This window comes from Clytia hemisphaerica, unplaced genomic scaffold (genome assembly GCF_902728285.1).
Source record: "Clytia hemisphaerica strain Z4C2 unplaced genomic scaffold, Clytia hemisphaerica genome assembly, whole genome shotgun sequence".
In the NCBI taxonomy this organism is placed as follows: Eukaryota; Metazoa; Cnidaria; class Hydrozoa; order Leptothecata; family Clytiidae; genus Clytia; species Clytia hemisphaerica.
This window is the reverse complement of record NW_027103650.1, coordinates 514,114-533,815: the sequence shown is the minus strand read 5'-3', so window position 1 is coordinate 533,815 and position 19,702 is coordinate 514,114. Positions and strand designations below refer to the sequence as shown.

At 35.4% G+C, this 19,702-nt stretch overlaps 3 protein-coding genes across 4 annotated transcripts in view; 1 reads left to right on the top strand and 2 right to left on the bottom strand.

Moving 5' to 3' along the window:
* LOC136803108 (uncharacterized abhydrolase domain-containing protein DDB_G0269086-like) overlaps positions 1 to 19,702 on the top strand; it is a 32,783-nt gene that overhangs the window by 9,366 nt on the left and 3,715 nt on the right. Inside the window, exons 3-9 of one of the 2 annotated variants that reach the window (XM_067059858.1) lie at positions 353 to 418; positions 2,505 to 2,639; positions 2,997 to 3,517; positions 4,247 to 4,325; positions 17,178 to 17,345; positions 17,717 to 17,857; positions 19,021 to 19,361. In XM_067059858.1, coding sequence (XP_066915959.1) covers positions 353 to 418; positions 2,505 to 2,639; positions 2,997 to 3,517; positions 4,247 to 4,325; positions 17,178 to 17,345; positions 17,717 to 17,857; positions 19,021 to 19,361 — 1,451 coding nt within the window. The remainder of the gene's footprint in view (positions 1 to 352; positions 419 to 2,504; positions 2,640 to 2,996; positions 3,518 to 4,246; positions 4,326 to 17,177; positions 17,346 to 17,716; positions 17,858 to 19,020; positions 19,362 to 19,702) is intronic. The other variant, XM_067059859.1, reaches the window with a different exon arrangement.
* On the bottom strand, positions 5,829 to 9,088 carry LOC136803109 (uncharacterized). Its single transcript, XM_067059860.1, has 4 exons — positions 8,699 to 9,088; positions 8,239 to 8,368; positions 7,003 to 7,070; positions 5,829 to 6,226 (listed from the first exon to the last, which is right to left on the bottom strand). The coding sequence occupies exons 1-4, from the start codon at positions 9,005 to 9,007 to the stop codon at positions 6,005 to 6,007; spliced, it is 729 nt and encodes a 242-aa protein (XP_066915961.1). The 5' UTR covers positions 9,008 to 9,088; the 3' UTR covers positions 5,829 to 6,004.
* On the bottom strand, positions 11,643 to 15,661 carry LOC136803110 (uncharacterized). The gene is made up of 4 exons (XM_067059861.1): positions 15,295 to 15,661; positions 14,626 to 14,755; positions 13,199 to 13,254; positions 11,643 to 12,299 (listed from the first exon to the last, which is right to left on the bottom strand). Exons 1-4 carry the CDS (start codon positions 15,580 to 15,582, stop codon positions 12,075 to 12,077), a joined length of 699 nt encoding a protein of 232 aa, XP_066915962.1. The 5' UTR covers positions 15,583 to 15,661; the 3' UTR covers positions 11,643 to 12,074.

The window sequence follows — 19,702 nt, the reverse complement described above, 5'->3', positions numbered from 1 at the left end:
ATTTGTGTAGTCAGGTGTAGTACCCCATACATCTATCCAGTTGAAATTTTCTACTACGATTCAAACTAGATTGTAGGCCTTGAAAGAACAAGACTTTCCATTCAGGCTCACCAAAGGTGGTTGCAACAATGCCCTTGAATCAATAGCGCCCACTTATGAAGCGAAATCCTTTCTCTTTAAAAGGCCAAAGCGTGTTTCGTTTGGGCCTTGCTTCAATCAGCCCTTTTCTTTGCATTTCTAAAGTGCCTTTTATCATTCTAGGCTAAAGCAAAACGTGAAACAGTATTCAACTGTCTGATTATTTGTAGGATTGTTTTCCCAGGTGACTATTCAACATATTTTTTTTTTTTAGAGTTGGAGTTTCTGAGGAAAGAAAACGAAAGAAAAGCCAGAGAAGCAGAAGAAGCTAAAAGACAAGGTAATTTTTCGTTTGTTGACCCAATTTAATTTGTAGTTGGCTTGCTTAAAAATCTTGCTGGCTGTAGATCAAAATTACTTTGTTTCTGCTTTTAGGTTCCTAAAAATATTTCTATTGTCCACACTTGCTCATATAAATATTCCATATATACCCCCATCACGATAAGAGGGATTGCCCGTTTTTCTAAGAGGCCTCCTTGGTTTTTAGGCCAATTTTTCAGGGATATTTCACCTATTGTTCGTTTTGTCACAAAACACATTGAAAAGTGCTATCTATCAATTAAAACACTCGATAAATACTTATGCCTCAATATCTAATAGTAATAGCGCTTCGTTATATGCAAACGTCATAATTATTACTTCTCTATTTGACCGTGAAAGTTATAACTTTTTATTTGTAATTGAGTGTAATTCGCGTGCAACTTGCTTTAGTGATATTAGCTCAAAGGGTGATGAGATTGAATTTCGGTAAGTCAAACAGAAAAATTAATGTCTATTTTTAGATTCGCCACGGTATGCTATTGTAAAAAGGGATAGGGAGATTTACCAACATTTTTCTTTACAACCACAATCATTGTAAATAATTCATTCAAGTGTTGATAGGTGTATAGCTTTGAAAGGTTAGCTGTGCTGTTGATTATCAGTGCAGTGCTCGGAAGCGAACCTGGTTTAGGGTAAAAAAATACTCGTCAGGTCTTTTTAGTTTTCACCAAGGGCCTCATCGTGAGGCTCTGACCATGTTATTCTACGTATAATTTGGCTTTTAATGGTACCAAACAATACAGTGTGGAATTTCACCTTTGTTTTCTCAAATATCTGCCTGACTAAAAAGCTCTTGTAAACTACTTGTAAAACAGCAATTTGTTGAAAGAAAGGTTGTCCATCCACCAATACTTTTATATACCCCAGGGGTCCTATGAAGTAAATCATTCCCGTTCGCCCGTCTGTATGGCCGTCTGTTTGTTCCTATTTGTTACCAGCTTTTCTCGTGATTTGCTTATTATTAGTTTACCAATTTGTGTACAATGATGCAAAATGGTGAAACTCAAAATGTGACGGATCCCCATTTTAGAGAAGAAAACAATTTGGGCAAATTTGGGCCGAAACTGCCCTACTTTTCTGATTTTTATTTTGCATTTTCTTACTATTGTGGCCATTTCTTTTATTGGACCTACCCCAGTGGGGTGGAGGTCCTATAAATTAACCTTTGTCCGTTCGTTCGTCCGTTCGTTTGCTATTAGCTTTCCTCGTGATTGGCTCATTAGTTTTTCAGATTTTTTGCACAAAGATGTGTAACTATAAACCCTCGAATGTGACGGAGCCTGATTGTTTATCTATAAGAATCACTATTAATAAGCATACCATCAATATTCTTAGTTAAATTACTCAATTTTTCTATAAGATAGATGTTTTTTTGCTCATGAGGGCTTACTTTTGAAGAATGTGTTTGTTTAGACACGAAATTTTGGTTGCTTGGCGTGTTTTTTAATAGAAAAACTGGCCAAATTCGATATTTATTTATAAGCACATTATCAATTACTTAGGTATTAGCTTTTCTCGAGATTGCCTCTTTGATTCTTTATGATTTTTTGCACAAAGATGCATAACTATTTGCATGAAAGTAGGTAAACGATGGCTCAAGTAGATTTTTTCAAAAAAATTTTGTTGGCTCAAAAAACGCATGTTTATCTATAAGAATGACTATTACTAAGCATACATCAATGTTCTTAGCCAAATTACTCAATTTTTTGATGAGAATGTTTTTTTGCTCACAAAGTCTTGAATATGAAAGAATATTTCAAGAGCATGAAATTTTGGTTTCTAAACGTTTTTTTTATAAGAAACAAACGAATAATTTTAATAGATCGTCGCTATTTGTGTTCTGAATGATTGTTTAATGGTCATGCTCACGTAGATATCAATCATATATGTGTTAAATGCATAACCAGGTAGGTCCATAAAAGTATCACTTGTTTTCTTTTTTATTTTATCTTATTATTACATTAGCCTTCAGGTAGGTCCATTTAGCATGTACATAGCTTGACCTGATTCTTTTTTGACACATTTGTAATATCTTTTTTCTACAGAAGAAAAGATGAAACGAGAAATGGACGAGGAGGATGTGAAATTCAAAGAAATGTTGGAAAAGAAGAAACAAGAAAAATTACTCAATGAAAAGAAAAGGTTATTAGAGGAAGAAGAAGCGCTGAAGGCTCAAAAAGGTATTTCCAATGATTTCTTTGATTAAGGGATAATGACCGGAGCCCTTCAGGAATTTTCAAGCTCCTAAAGTTGGTTTGGGTCACCCCCTCTCACCTATGTAAACCCTTTAGCAAAATTAGTTGCGAACTTTGAATTTGAGCGATTTGTTGTTGTTTTTTAAAAGCATTTAATAGCATATTTCCGAGATTCTTACTTAAATTATAGATTAGAGAAAATTTACCCTTTGTTCACTGCCAACCACCCTTTCCTGCAAAGAGCAACAACTCCTTAAAAAGAAAAAAAACAACAACAAATTTGCTACCGAAATATTTAGTTTGAATATCAAAACTTGAAGCATTGTCCTTTTTACCTTTTAGCTAAAATGGAAGAGGAAGAAAGGCAGAAAGCTGAACAATCAAGACTTGAGGCTGAGCAAGCTGAACAATCGAGACTAGAGGCTGAAGAAGCTGAACAAGCCAGACTCGAAGCTGAACAAGCTGAACAAGCGAGACTCGAGACGGAAAAGGCTGAACAAGCCAGACTCGAGACTGAGCAAGCTGAACAAGCGAAACTCGAGGCTGAGCAAGCTGAACAAGCCAGACTCGAGACGGAAAAAGCTGAACAAGCCAGACTCGAGACTGAGCAAGCCAAACAAGCGAAACTCGAGGCTGGGAAAGCTGAACAGGCGAATCTCGAGGCTGAGCAAGCTGAACAAGCCAGACTCGAGGCTGAGAAAGCTGAACAAGCGAGAATCGATGCTGAGCAAGCTGAACAAGCGAGACTCGATGCTGAGCAAGCTGAACAAGCGAGACTCGATGCTGAGAAAGCTGAACAAGCGAGACTCGAGGCTGAAAAAGCTGAACAAGCAAAGCAAGAAGAGGGCAAAGAGGTTAAAAAGGTAAAAAACAAATATCTCAATAAATTCCACTGCTCACTTTTAAAACTCTTACACATTAGAAATATTTTTTATGAATTGCTGGAGCCCTTCGATGTTATCGAACTTCTGAATCATATAGTAGGGGGTCAACCCTTAGAATCCGTAACATCTTTGGTGGGACTCAACATCATGTGATGGGTTCGAAAGTCAACAGGAATTTGAAACTTTCTTGAGAGGGGGCCGCGAATTATACCTTAAAGCGAAACTCTCAACCCCAAAAATGAGTGAAAATTTGACGACTTTTAAAAGTCGTATAAAAAAAACGAAAATAATTGATATCGTCGTACAGAGCATAAAATTCTGAGCAAAAAAAGGATTTATCATCTTGATATTTTGCTGATTCACCAATACTAACCTTCAATACATCGTTTAGTAGTGTCGACTGGGAAAAGGAAAGACAAAAATTGACAATGTTTACATCCCTCTAACCTTCCACAGTACTAAAGTGCGCATTTTTACCTACCGCCTATGTTGTGTTACCACCGACTGTCCACAACGCCGACTGAAAGCCTTCTCTTTTATGATTCAATCCTCTTTGTTTGTCACGGGAATTAACTACATGTGGTTTAAAAGAACTCAAAATTACGCATGCGTACAAGTCTCTATTTGGATGAGCTGGAAACATTAGATGAACTAACTCATGAATACCAACCTATAATACTAAGCCTTCTCTTTTTCAATCATCATCAGCAGGAAAGAGCAGCTCAAAACTGGACAAAAGCAAAGAAAGTTGCTAGAGAGGAAATACGCAAGGAAAGAAAAAAGCACAGTAAGTTTCACGTGTTTTATATATATATTTTCAAATCTTTTAAATTCATAACAAAAAGTGCCCGCGCGGAAATAAGCGGCTACGGTCGAAAAGGTGTATAATACATAACATATACACGTTTTTTTTATAAGTACAAGCTAAGAACATAAAAAGCCTTCAATGGCCAAAATATTAAGAACGACTTAAGAATTTAACTTTTTTATTTGTAGATAATAAGGCCATCTTTTTTTCAACATTTTAGATAGGAATTTGTCATTTGTGAAAAAGTTTCAACCTCCCGCTGAGACAGAATCTTCCCAAAGGGGGCGCAGATAATATTCTACAAAATTCTTGCTTATTACTCTTACCGTTCGATAAGTTTCTTTCCAATTCGGAAGAATCTTCCCGATCAAGCTAGTGGCAGAGATTACCGTTAAGCCTAATAAAATGTGGGTTAAATGAGGGATTTTCCCATCATGATAGTCCTTTTTTATATGTTTTTATATAAGAAAAAACAATACTTTATTTACTTATTCAATGTGTCGTGCATTCATAAATTAAATATATTCAAATCATTTGTTGAAATTTTCATCTTACGCACTTTGTCTTACACCCATCATTAAGCATGTCGCCGTGAAAAAAAAACATGTTTCTACTGTTTGCCTAGCCCGGGGTTTTTGATAGACTGGATGGCGCTGATAAGTGGTCTGGTGTAACTTGGCAGGCTCCATTTTTTTGCTTTGCTCGAGGTGGTAGGTACCAAGGTATCCGTACCACTAGATCCAGTCCTTTTTTTGAAGAAAAACGAACAGAAAACCATGACCAATAGACCAATTTGGAGGTATTTTCTTGTTTTTATTTTATTATAGTTTCCTAAACTTTGATGGAATTTTAGAAAACATTTTATTGTTTTGATTTTTTGCATATAATTTTTGAAAACGAAAGTGAAAAAATTCAAGATGGCGATATCCTCTAGTCTACTTCACTGGACTCAGCGGCGCCATCAAAATCATCAGAAAGCAAAGTTTAATCAGAAGCAGACTCCACTAGTCTACTGTTTGCCTAGTCCCGGAATGGCTCATTACTTTGTCCCTCGACCAACGTACGTAACTTCCAATTAATGTTAGTTGAACTACGTGATATCCCTATGGCGAATTTTCGGCCGCCCCGCTAAAACTCTAAAGGAGATGGCCAATTTTGCATCGAAGAGAAATGGTTGTCGCGTTTTAATATTCTGCATCCCCTTTTGTGCTAAACCGCTCTAATCCGTAAATACTGAAGAAATGCAGCTAGAACCGACAATCCCCTCGCAAAATAAACCTTTCGGATGTTGAAATTTTCCCGAGCTTTGGAGGTTTAGTATTTGTAGAAAGAAAATGTCTGCATGGGGGGGCACATAATGATGGATCGGACACTTATATGCCGATCGGAAGCGCTCATATACTCTCGGGTACCTGATAGCCGGGGGCCGCTAATTAATTTTTCGAAAATTTTCCACCCAGGACATTCCTATTCCAACCCCCCCTCTTATTAATCTGTTCCAACCCCCCTACTTATTCCAAACCCCCGTCTATTAGATACCCGAGAGTACCTTTGTTTTATTATTATAATGTTTTTAATAAGAACAATATTAAAAGTTCCTAATCCACGCCAAAAAGTCAATTTGTTCTTACAGAAAAAAAAAAATAGGTGGATTGATTCTAAAAGCTAGTGCAACCGGTTTCACATTCGGTGATTGCGGGCATATTAGATGAGCAGCCATCGCGCCCACATGATGAACATAAATTAAAAACCCAACCATTGACAATAGTGCTGCACCCTGAATTGATAGTTCGTTGACAATTCGATTTACATTCGAGATCGGCTAATCCAAGTTCTCTCATTTTACAACCATGTGGACAATGATACACTTGAGCACAACCCTTGAAAAAATAAGTATTTCAAATGTTACTGGTTTTTTGATTTTCTGTTTATTTTGAAATAATTACCTCCGTTGAATATAGATATTTTTAATCCTCTAACGACTGCGTCTTTCATTTTTCCGTGCTTGAAATACCTTGGCCTTTTGAAGTAACTGCTCAAAAAAATACAGAGCCTTTCTTCGCAGGTGGGCTGGTAAAATATCGCGGTTTTTCGCGAGCCGTGCAAAAAAGACTGAATGACGAAATAATTCGGCAGAAAGTACTTTAGGGGTTCCCGACTGCGAGACAAGAACAAAAAACATGGAATTTTGGGGAAAGAGTCGCTGTTAATAAAAGGGTATTTATATTAAAAAAATTGTCAGGGATAAAATAACATCGAGAAAATGGTCGGGAAAATTATAAAAAAGACTCATATCAGCATGATTAAAATAAGCAATACCTTTTTTTTGCAATTTTTGATATTTTGCTTTGGTAGCTGGACTTTTTTGGTATACTTGGGACAGTATCCGCATACGAGATATCTCGTCATGCATGGAACGCGACAATGACAAGATATTTCGTCATCGGTCGTTAAAGGATGGATGGAGATTTGACTACCCTTTGGAATCCCACTGCATTCCCCTTTTTTAATGAAATTAGACCTCATCATCATCATAAAATGCACAAAAATATTTTGAAAAATTTCTGTGCAACTAACTATTTTTATAATGGTATATTTTTTCCTGCTATTAAAATGCGTTGTTCTTTTCACATGAAATACAGTGAAGACATCTTACCTTATCAGTACGGTAGGCGTCGCTCGAACATGTTTGCGCACAGACATCCAAACACGATGATAATTTTTCTATAAAGTAACATATCCGAACCATCATTGCTTTCTTAATACACACCTTTTTCTATAAGAACAGACTACACGTCTTTTTTACAAGGAACACGTTTCTAAAGAACTTGAGGCTGAAAATGATCCTAAAAATAAGGAATTGTTAAGGAAATGCTCAGGCGGAGAAAAAGAAAACAAGTTAAGGAACAGAGAATTTATACTTGAAGTTGCACACATTTACAAAAACCTAAACAAAAATATAAAAAAATATTGACGAAACAACATTCAACGAACGTCTTTTTCTGTGCTGTAGTCAATTGTTATACTTATACATAAGTTACATGCTTATTAAATCCAATCTTAACAGCTAAGTCTAAGTAATAAGGAACTTCAGGCTTGGAACCAAGTAAAGGTTCCTCATAAAAAAACGTGTATGTAAGAACATGAAGCTTCGATGGTCAAAATATTAAGAACAAGTTATAAACATTTTAAGGGTTTTCATATTCTATAACACCCAAAATACTCGCAATACGGTGGAAGTAAGAACAATTTAAGAACTTTTTCAGGCTCAATGCTTGAAAAGTTTAAAATTTCGGATGGGTTCGAAAATAAAAATATCAGACATTTTGAGCTTTAAAACTTTCTACATCCATCCCTTTTTTTGGGGGCGTGGTGCCATGATAATATTGAACTCCCAACAGAGCGATACGGCTAGTTTAATATATACTAGGGTGTCCGGGAAAAAAAGGAGAAAATCAGATATCAGATACAAAGGTACACGTTTTTTTTTTATTAGAACATCTAAAATTTGGCTGAGCCTGGATGTGCTTATTTTTTTGGCAATTTCCAGCCTAAAATGTTCTTAAATGCGTTCTTAATTTTTCAGACTACTCTAAATTGATAATATCATGCAAACTAAAGAGCACTTAAAATTGGTACAATTTGGACAATATTTGACTCTCGAGTTTAGAAAATCCATGCCTAAGTTGGGTTAAAACTGCTTGAAAAGAGAAAAAAATTGTAGTTTCTTGTCATTTTTTTCCAAACTGAGGCTGGGCATGTTCTTACGATGTTCTTAATTTTTTGACGAATTTCAGCCTCAATGTTCTTATAAACTGGGTTCTAATAAAAAAAAACGTGTAAACGAAAATTTTTAGTTCACTCTTTTTCTGCAAGCTAAGACACTTCTTACCCTCTGGTGTTCTGAAATCGAAATCACAAAACTTCTTTGTTTGTTCTCCATTAATTTCCAGATTATAAAAATCGGGTTCGCATTCTGGGCAAATTGTTTTCACTTCTTCGCACGTCTTTGCAACGCATTTCTAGACAAAAATGAGAATTTGGTCGCTAAAGAAAGTGACTCTTTATCTTTGAACGGCTCGGAGCCATGGCGTTCTAAATCTAATGAACGTCATCTTCGGAGTCCCACACAAACAGAGCACCACCGTTAAAGTATCAATTTTTTTCTTATGTTGCTACCCAATTGGATAGATTTTTGCGAGGAGATTGATTTTTGCGAAAAAAGTTAATAGATAATAGAATTAATCACTCTAGCTGGCCGTTTCACAATACGTGAACTCATTTCTCTATTTTCATCAAATTCCCCTATATTTTTAATTAGATCGGCCTGACTTAAGATAAAATAACTATACCTCCAAGTCACTCTGTTCATAAAAAGTGCCATTCAAAGTTCCATTTTCATTGGAAACCAACTTGTCATTTTTACTCAAAACACAAAAGCATTGATTGGTATTTTCCACAAAATAACTCGCCCTTAGTCTTCGTTGACATTTCAAAATACATTGGATTGCTGATTTTGTAGGGACAGGTTTTGAAGCATCCTCTACATCAATATTTGTTGTTGTTTGTTGTTTTTCTTCGCCCAAGTACCATTGAGAATACACGAATGCAACTTTTGTTAGCAATAGAAAATACCACATTTTTTTTATCTGTAAAATCATCACTCTTTCAATAGACCTTATCCGAGTTTTTGATTTTTCTAAAACAGCGATGCATTGTGGGATTGTTTTGGGGGTATTACAATAAAATTCCATCGAGGAATTCCTAAGTAATTTCTATTGTAATACCCCGAAACAATCCCACAATGCATCGCTCTTTAAGAAAAATCAAAAACTCTGATAAGATCTATTCGTGATATGCACCACTGCAATGTCTTCTGACATTACATCACGGACCCAATAGTTGAATGGTTCTAATAAGTGATGTAAAATCAGTCAATACGTCACTTGCAACCAATCAGCTGTTGGCTCCATGGAAGAAATTGCAATGGTGCATATCATGAATTACACAGTTGTATTAGTTTCGCCAATAATAAAAATGGCAGATCGTTGTTTCTTCAGAGCTGTTTTTTTTTTCACTCATTAAAAGGTCTGGCACCCCTTGATTTTTCACCAAAAAAAAGCTGAAAACTGAAACACTCAAAAACCTTCTCTTCAATGAAAAAGTTGCTAGTTGCCCCCTCTCAAAAGATGAAAAGAAATTATAAATAAATTGATTCAAAAAATTCATCAATAATTTTTGTCTATACCGAAACAGACCTTTACTTATTTAGTATTAATGTCAAAGACAAGCGAACGTTGACCATGGTTACATACACGCTTTTTTATATAAGAATGGTGTAAATCCATTTCATCATGGATATTCTTAACTTTTTAGGGAAAATCATCCTGGAATATTCTTACAGCATTCTTAGTTTAGTATCCCAATTCAGGCTAGATTTAACATTTAATACATATGTCTCAAGCATAAAATAGCATTTCTGTGAAAGGAGTGTGCCTTACTTGGGGGTAATTGACAATTTATAATTGAAAATGCTCTAAAAATGGCATTCTTAGCTTGTTGAGTAGCAAGATTCCATGATGGTGATATTCTTAGCATTATTTTTGATGTGTAGTTTTTTGTTTTCATCAAGTGGTAAATTAGTGTGGTTGCCCATATTATTCATTCATATTATTGATCTTTATTTTTTAATTTGGATTTTTTTTCAAAAAGATTTGTAGTCACCCTTGAATTTGACAAAGCCCGATTTCCAAAAAAAAATCCGGTCTCCAGATCCGGAATGTCCTGGAAAAAAGGGGTTAATGGGATTTTCTTGAGATTCTATTATTGGTTTTTCCTCATTTTTTGTAAATAAATGCGTTTTAGTACTGCCATCGATGTTTCAAAATCAATTTTCGTTTTCCGGTCTGTACAACCGGAAATATGCTGGAAACTGCCGCTTTTCGTGTTTTTTTATTTTTTTTATTTTGACCGGGTAGGTCGATAAAAGAATCACTTGGTTAAAATAACATTAGATAAAACTTTTCCAAAATTTTAGTCCTTTGCAGTTTCATACAAGTTTTGAAGTCTCTATAACTCGAACACGCACGGGGAACACAAGTTTGTTCGAATTATACAAGTTTCTCATTCAAAAGCTAATGCACCCATTCTCATTCAATGTTTGGCTTATTGGTGGAAGGTCTCCGTATACAGTCGAAGCATTCTCGTATACGCGCCATCCAGCATCTTCTCGAGGGTGTTAGTCAGGGTGCACGAGGTTGCACCATATAGAAGAACTAACTCGATTGTTGCTCTGAAGAAATTCCTTTATAAAACTTTGCTTATAAGTTAGATATATTTTGTCCAATTTGTTGAGGGCTGACCAGGCTTTTGCTAGTCTGATTTCCATACCTCATTCCGTAAAGGAAATGTTACTGCCAAAGTAGGTGAATTTTTGAACAGCTTTGATGTCTTGGTTTGTTCGGGATTTTATTGAAACTGAATGAGCTTGGTTGAAAACCATGAACTCTGTCTTTTTTACCATGATAAAATTGGCCCAAAAACTTACTATTTATTAAGAATATCACTATCATGAAACTCGGCAACTATTATTGTCATTTTTAGGTCATTTTATCTGTGAATTTCCAATCACCCCCACCAATGCTTGAAAACCTTTCACAAATATGCCATATTCTTGATATTCATGACGTAATCTTTTATACGGAAACACCCGAAAAACACCGGCCGTTTGCCAACTGTTTTGAATTTAAACAATAAAACTGGTGGCAAACGCCCGGTTTTTTTTCGTATTAGTACAAAAGTTATAATCTAATAGCCACTAAAGCCACAAACGATATTAAAATTTTAAGGAAAAATCCGTTTGAGTGTGACGTTGAATAACTTATAACCGTTCTCAAGGTCACAAATCTTTCGTGAAATATGAAAAAAATACAAATATTAATCTAGAAAATGGAAATAAGACAAAAACATCACAATATTATTAAGTAATAATTTAAAAATCATAAGATAAATCATAGGTAACATTTCAAATGTGATATTACAATTCCAATCACTTCATATCACATTGTCTTCCTTCTATTGGCACTTGGGTGCCAATTTCCTTCAGTTAGGCGAAAAAAAAAAAAACGTACTGTTTCCGGAATTTATTTTCGCCTACTTTGTAGAATATGAGATAAAAACAAAAACAAAAATCTACGAATTCCGAAATTTATTCTTGCATAAAACTCAATTCGTGAAAGTTTATCCTTGTGAATTTTTTTGGTGGTTTCTATTTTTGTCTCACATTCCCTTTTAATTAGTCGGAAAATATGATCTCCACAACCTTCGATAAATCTTACTTGAATGAACCAGATTTTTTCACCTTTAAATTTATCCGTGTTATCTCTGCAAAAATATTTTTATCATAGTAACCCACATCTTAAAGGTTTTGTTTTTACATAATTGTTCCCGTTTCATATCAGACACATATTTCATATCAGGACAGTGTCGGCCTATTGTGCTGATAGAAGCAAAAACTGTTTTTCTTTTGCTCTTTTTTGACCAATCTTGCTACATCCGTGTCAATCCAATGTGAAAAAGCTTGTGAATTAAAATTGATAAGTAAGCAAACGATATTACTCTTATTAATTAAAAAACAAAACCTTTAGTTTAACGACATTCGCGGGATTTTAATAATGTTTTGTCTTTGTTAAGCACTGCAATAATACTGCTCACCATTAACCCCCGTCTTTAATAATTCGAGCAACCTGTTTTGCATTCGTCAATTGTTGGTGATTCTTTTGGATTACAAATCATTCGATTGCATTGATAACACAAGGTAAATGTGTATCCGTTTACTCCCACAATGCAACTAGGATTGGCGTCTGACTCACAACGTTGTTTACAATCAGAAACTCCCAGACCAAGTTCTCTCATTTTGCAACCATGCGAACAACTCAACTTCATATTACAGCCCTTCAAAATGAAAAGAGTGAAGCGATGGTTAAAACTTTAGATCAGACCACTTAATTTGGGTCGATTTTTATATTTGTTGATTTTAATTTGAAGAAATTATTTTTCTTGTATGGGCGAGACCAATTTAATTTGTTGTTCTACGGGCCCGACCGACCCTATTTTTGCTAAAATCAAAAAAAAAAAAAAATATTGAATTTCCACTACAATATATTTTACACACTAGTTATTTGTAAGAATCAAATTTGAATAAAGCTGAAAATTAATTCAAGAAATTGAAAAATTTAGAAAATCAAGCATTCCATACACTAAGATTTTATCATGATCTTCATCGAAGATAAAAAAAGTGAATTTTTGAACCAGATATTTTTTGGAAAACATTTTCGGTACTTTAACAACCCTGATAAATGAAAAATTTATTTTTATTTTACCGACCGACCGACCCATATTTTGCTAACGATCTGCCCGTAGAACAACAAATTAAATTATTTTTCTTGTAGGAGGTCGAAATCCGTAGAATTACTGTCGATGTAGAGAAGTTTTCTACCGAAACGCTTAAGATTTAAAGGTCGGGAAATTTTTCAACATTTGGAGGGTTTAAATCACGGAATTTGCCAGACTGCGAAACGGATTTTGCAGCGGGAGGCCTTGACCTTTGGTCTCGCTTTGGGAGATTGTCGGGTCGAGCTGTAATATGTTTAAGGGTATGAAAGCTGAACACGACTTTGTCACATCAAAGGTCGACTACCATTCTTCTCCGATGAGAAATCTTTCCGCTCTCTTTAGAGCTTTAGTTTTGGCGGCAGCCAATCCGCTTTCGGAGTATTAGTTAAAATCAGGATCTACTTTTGAAATTTAAGAACCTTCAGTATTTTTATAGGAAACAGTAAATTCACATATACCTTTTTTAAGTCGAGATCGGTTGGACAACCTTTTGCACACACTGAAACGCATTTATCTATAAAAGAAAATTAGAAAATTATTGATAACCAGAACATCACATTACATCTAGTATACACTTTTCCGAACGTAGCCGCGTTGGCATTTTTTTGTCCGCTTTATCCCACACTAAAACCGTCCCAGTCCTTTTTTCGCACCTACCTTAAAGAAAAAAAATTTGGCGGGAATTTAATTTGGCGGATGGCCGAAAAAGTTTTTTAGATGGAATTTAATTTGGCGGATGGACGAAAAAACTAAATTTGACGGGAATTTAATTTGGCGTTTGCTGAAAATTTTATCCTTAAAATGGCGTAAAAACAGCAAAAAAAGCAAAAACACCTTAAAAGAGATCTTATTTTCAAAAAGTTTAATTTGGCGGGAATTTAATGTGGCGAATGGCGGAAGAAAGAAATTTTGGCGGGAACTTAATTTGGCGGATTCTGGCCAAATCTGCCAAATCCGCCAAATTTTCTTTCCGCCAAAATTTCTTCCTTTAATTTATATACAATAAAAAAATGTTTCAAAAAGGATTGGATCGAGTTTAGAGGGACAATTTAATACCTTATCGGCCCTTTTTACGCCGGCCCTTATTGGCGTTATTTTTGGGCTCGTGGCGTAATAAGGGCCGGTGTTAAAAAGGCGGCGTAGAAAGGGCCAAGATTTTGCAATTGTTACCTAAAAGCGGCGTTAATTTTTGACCATTTTTTCTCAATTTAAAGGATTTTAGGCATGATTAGAGGATGAAAACTATCCATTTTTTTACTCTATATCCAAAACTTCACGAAAATCAATGATTTTCAATGGAATTTTCAACAGTTTAATACTGAAAGATGACATTTTAATGTAAATTTTAATCTATACTTACTGTTTTGAAGCCTGAATAGTGATTTTTACAAGTTTTGGCGTTATTTACTGCCCTAATTGGCATAAGCCCCAAATTAGGCTGTGGCGGAATAGGGGCCGGTGTAAAAAGGGCCGATAAGGTAACGCGCGACTACGGTCGAAAAGGTGTATTATGTTTTACTAAATATGATTTAAATTTCAAGTGATCCGTGATTTTCAAACTTGAGAGATTTAAGTTTAATTTCAAATTAAGGAAAGATTGACTGGATTATACAGTGAGTTCGGCTGACAATTTCTGCATTGATAACACGCATGCGTAATTTGTCCTTCTTTTAAACCACATGTAGTTAATTCCCGTGAGAAACAAAGAGGAATGAATCTGTAGGGGTGTTGCAGTCAATTCCGGTCGGGGTTGTAGACGGCAAAATTTGTCGTTCATTATGAAAATTGTCGTTCTTTTTATATTTTCTTAGTAATGCAGGATCTGTTAGATAAACCGCCTCATAATTGGCATTGAAATAAAAAATTATTATATCGAGATACTTACCCAACGGTGTTTTGAAATCAAAATCACAAAACTTCTTCGTTTCTTTACTCATAATTTCCAGGTTATAAAAATCGGATTCGCATTCCGGACAAATTGATTTCACTTCTTCGCACGTCTTTGCAATGCATTTCTAAAAAGTGATAAAAATCAATACAGTGGATTCTCCATAATTCGAGCAGGTACGGGGAACACAAATTTGTTCGAGTTAAGGAAATTTCGAGTTTTAAGCATTATATTGTTATTAGTTATGGCATATATTTCTCTGGTCAAAGGAATTTGTGACGACGGGAGTTGTTAAAAAAATTTTTCACAAAAGTAGCGAAGCTTTCCCAGTCGGGGAACCGACTAAGTCTCTCCCCGTTAAGGTATTTGAAATAGAGGATATCTAGTGAAACAGTGTACCTCTGTACCTCTCTTATCAGTTGATTAAGTGTTTCTTTTCTCAAAATTTCAGAAGCCTTCGGATGTTCTTAACTTTTTAAGTTTTTATACCTAAATTGTTCTAATGTTCTAATGTTCTTAATTTGACAATTTTGTGAGTCTTTTTGTGCAATTTCCTGAGAAATTGTGTTTAGAGTCGATAAAGCCTTAAAATGTTCTCAACTTGTTTTTAATATTTTGACCATCGAGGCCTGTTGTTCTTAGTTTGTTCTTATTAAAAAAATTTACCTGATGAGGATTTATTCCATAAAACATGCCATTTAAATTTCCAATAGAGCTCAAAACCAACTTGTCATTTTCACTCAAAACACAAAAACATTGATTGGTATTTTCCACAAAATAACTCGCCCTTAGTTTTCGTTGACATTTCAAAACACATTGGATTGCTGATTTTGCAGGGACAGGTTTTGAAGCATATACTGTGGGATCTGTGGTCGTGGAGAACTGGTTTTCTTTTCCCGGATACCATTGAGAATATACCACGACGAGTTGCGTAAATATTATTATTGTCCGCATTTTCTACAGTATTTACATCAAGAAATTATTGATATGCATGACGTAATCTTTTATACGGAAACATCCGAAAAACACCGGGCTTTTGCCACCAGTTTTGAATTCAAACAATGCAATGGGTGGCAAACGCCCGGTGTTTTTCATGTGTTTCCGTATAAAAGATTACGTCATGAATATCAATAATTACCAAATTAGTAAGGATTTAGAATTTTAATCACAAGATGAGTTATTTTTTCTTATTTGGCGCGCCTTCAAAGAGAGCAATTAATCGTTAAACTAAATTTTGTCGAACGTTTTAATTGCATTCGAAATTCATTTTGTGAGGAAGAAAATCTATAAACAACAATAAAAGAAAACATAGAGAGAAGAGTGATATGATAAGAATTGCATTGTAATTTACTTTTCTAACGGAGGAAACCAATTGTGCGATTAGCTCGTTGTCATGTGGCATATACTAATTGCCTAATATTCGATGTGGCAAAATTTCCAGTTGTAAAAAAGATAGAATATACTGTATCTGTTCCAAGGTTAAATCCTGGTAAATTGACAAGCTTGCATAAAATGCCCATCCACAAGTAATGAGACGAAGAAATAGACATAGTTTTTGTCCTGTTTAGGTTTCAGTAAGTTTGACCTTCTAGAATTATCGACTTCCTTTCGTCCCGTATGTTTTCAAAAGATAAAATAATTTTAATTTTTTTCAAAAAAGAAATAATTCATGATTAGAAATGAGAAATTGTTATTTTCATAAACGGTAGCTTGATATTGCTTTAATATGATAATGCGCTAAATTATAACACTAGCTATTATCCATTTATTTTCTCTTTGAGATTTCCTCATCTGATTAATGAAAATTATCTCTTTGCAGGGGGGAGAACCTTTTCACCCTTAAAACTCCCCCTTCCCCCTTTAAACCCTCTGCTTATTTTCGTAATTTTCTTCTTGTAGAGATTCCTATATAACTTTCTTTAATGAATTTTTCGACTCAAAGAGAAATAAAGGGCTACGTATTGAAAAATGCGCTTGTTGAGTGTCATTAAAGATTAATTTTGAGATTAACCCTTTAACTTAATGTTGATATATGCCGACATGGGCACTTTCCATTTCTTTGCCAATGCCGGGATTTGCCGACATGAGCACTTTCCATTTCTTTGCCGCAAAATTTAAGACGAGTTGTGAAAAAATGCTCCGGCAAATAGGTCGAGGTGTGAAAAAAAAACATCGGCACTTAAAGGGTAAAAATATGCTGAGTCTTAAGATAGAACAGAACCGATAAAAATTATCTGGTAATTTATTGTCTCAGCCAGTACCGTGGTGCCAGGGGGGCAGTCCCCCAAGCGGCCGATTTTTTTGGGGGGCGCCGAAATGCAAAGGGCGAAAACGACGTCTAATTACTAATTTCGGCACCCCTTTGCTTTTTTTCACCTTAGAATTGTCAGTTTTCAACTAAAAAGAGAAAAATACCCAAAGATTTCTTTACTAGCTTCGCTCGCGTAATTGTTACAAAGATATTTACTTTTAATAGGGGTCGCCATAATTAAAATTTCCTGAAATTCAGGAAGTCAGTTTTGACAGCAATTTTGTTTCCTTCTTTTCAGTGCACAAAGTTAAAGCAACTTTCGACGCTGAAGAAGCATCTAGACAAAGCCTGAATGCAGAGCAAGCTTTGGAAGCCGAACACGCAGCAGAAGCTGAAATGGAAAGAGCTCAACAACAAATGGCCGAAGCAAATACCGAAGAGGAGAAGGAAAAAGCACAGCAAGCAGGTTTGTTTAAGCTTTTTGATAAAAAAATGGCTTTTTTTGAGGTTTTTCGCTTGACTTGTTTGCCCTAGAATGGAAAACTCAATATTCCAAAGAAAATTATTCTAGTCTCGACTTGATTGATGTAAAGTGTTCCCAATAACAGCGTGTCCAGATTAATCGGGTTGCATCGGGAATTAACTCAAGAATTATTATCGTTATTCTAAATTCAGTCCCATCAAAGTATAAGAAATTATGAAGATTTTCTTTTATACATAATATGTATTTTCTTTGGCAACACCATATTTCCTTATCATCCTACTACGAAATCAATAATGTTATCTTCCTCTTATCAAGATCAATGACTTTCTTCTTGTTTGTGTCACGTGTTATAGGTCAGAAAGCGAAAAAAACCGCATTAAAGCACAAAGAGAAGAGATTGCGCTCCACATTGAAAGCAGCCATCAAGTTGAGAAACAAACCTCGTATTGATGCCGGTGTAGAAGAAGCAAAAGAAGCCCTTCCTGAAATTCCGGGTAAACTAATACTTTTACTTAAACGTACCTTATTGGAACTAATTTTCGCAGGAATTGATTTTGCAGAATACATTTTTTCCCAGTTTTATCGAAAAATTAGAAAAATCCCTAGGAAAATTAAAGAAATTTTTCCAAAAAAGGGCAGAACCGCGAAAAATTAAAACCTGCGAAATGCAGTTTTTCTGTTGTTTTTTTTCGACCGTGAATATTAGTTCCCGCGAAAATTAGTTCCAATAAGCTTTTTCTCCTGTGAATTCTGGTGGGCTTAAAAAAGGAACTGGGTTCGACTTGAGTACCATGTCTCCAGGTTCATTGGGTCTAACCACTGATATTCCACGATAGATAGGATTTAACAGTTTAGAGATTTTAGTCGTCTAGTCCGCCATGTTGTTTTTCAATTTCAAAACGTTTTTTAGCTAGATCCAGACTACTTGTTAGAGATCAGTGGGCCTAGGGTATGAATAGTCTGAATCGCATACCTCAACAAAGCCGCAGATAGTACATGGAGCACTATTCCGTTAGTGGATGTCAGCAGCCTAGGGCATGGAGGGTTATTTTATGACGTAGATCGATTTTCGAACGTTTATGAAAAGAAGACAATACAATGTCTTCCTGATATAAAAGCAATCCAGCCGAAAATTCATTTTTCACACACTCGATGAAAAAACAATTTACAAGAGACGTGCGTACGTAACTGAGGGGCGTTAAAAGGGGTGGAGCACGTTATGGCGGAGGCGGAAGAGACTTGTGAGCAGTTAAAAGTGTTCAAAGGACGCCATTACTTTGACGAAGAAGGGAATATTTATTTTGAAGAAGAAGTAGAAGATGAAGATGACGAAGGAAATGAAAATGGAAATGATGATGGAAGTGAGAATGGTGATAGTGTTTTTTGTTCTGCAGCATTGGGATCATAGTCATTTTGTATCGCATCATCTAAGTATTCTCGTTAAGTTGATCTTAATGTTCTTATCTTTCAATGAGTTATAGAAGTAGGGCGTGGCACATTTTCAAAAATTTGGCGGCAAACATTACTTTCAATCTAGCATTTTTTGTGAAAAACACCGCCACTTAACTCGTGCATCAACAAAGCGGCTTTAATTCCTGAATAAGCGATGTCCTGAATAAGCGATTCTGATTAAATGTCCAATTTTTGTACTTTCTAGCTTTGAAACCCGATATCGAGGATGCTGAAACCGTTTCGGATTCAATCCAATGCGGCAACGAGCTTGATGATGCAATGGCCAGGCGAGACTTGGAGGGCATCGAGTCTTCAGTCGACAAAATCAAAAAGAAGAAGTACGAAGAAGACCATGCTGAGCGGCTCTTAGAGGCCGATAAATTGGCAAATAAACTGCGACGCTTGGAGAAACTGAAGAAAGATATCATGGCGCTCGATCAAAGAACAATCTCGGAGATTCGAAGTTATAAAAAGCCGTTACCGGCTATTCATGATGTGATGATTGCAACGTATGTGATTCTTGGGTATAAAGAAAAAGAGTTGAAGGTGAGTTAATGGCGATCGTAGTCGTTTATCATACTTGTTAAACTACTTAATGCGTACAAACTTTTTCGAGGTCGAAAAATCAATAAATTTACAAAATTTACTTCCGCAAATTCGACGAAAAAAATCGTTTTTGCGAGCAAAAATATCCGCGAATCAAGACATTAAAATTGAAACGTTCACACGAAAAAAAAGGATTTGAGAGAGAAATACTTCTTTATTAGATGGAAATTTTGTCCTTAGAATGGTGAGACTTCATCAACGGGCTAAAGTGTGCGATAAATCTTAAAGTATGAGGTTTTACAGATTTTTAATTTTTTTAAGAATTTTCGCTAATGGCCAGC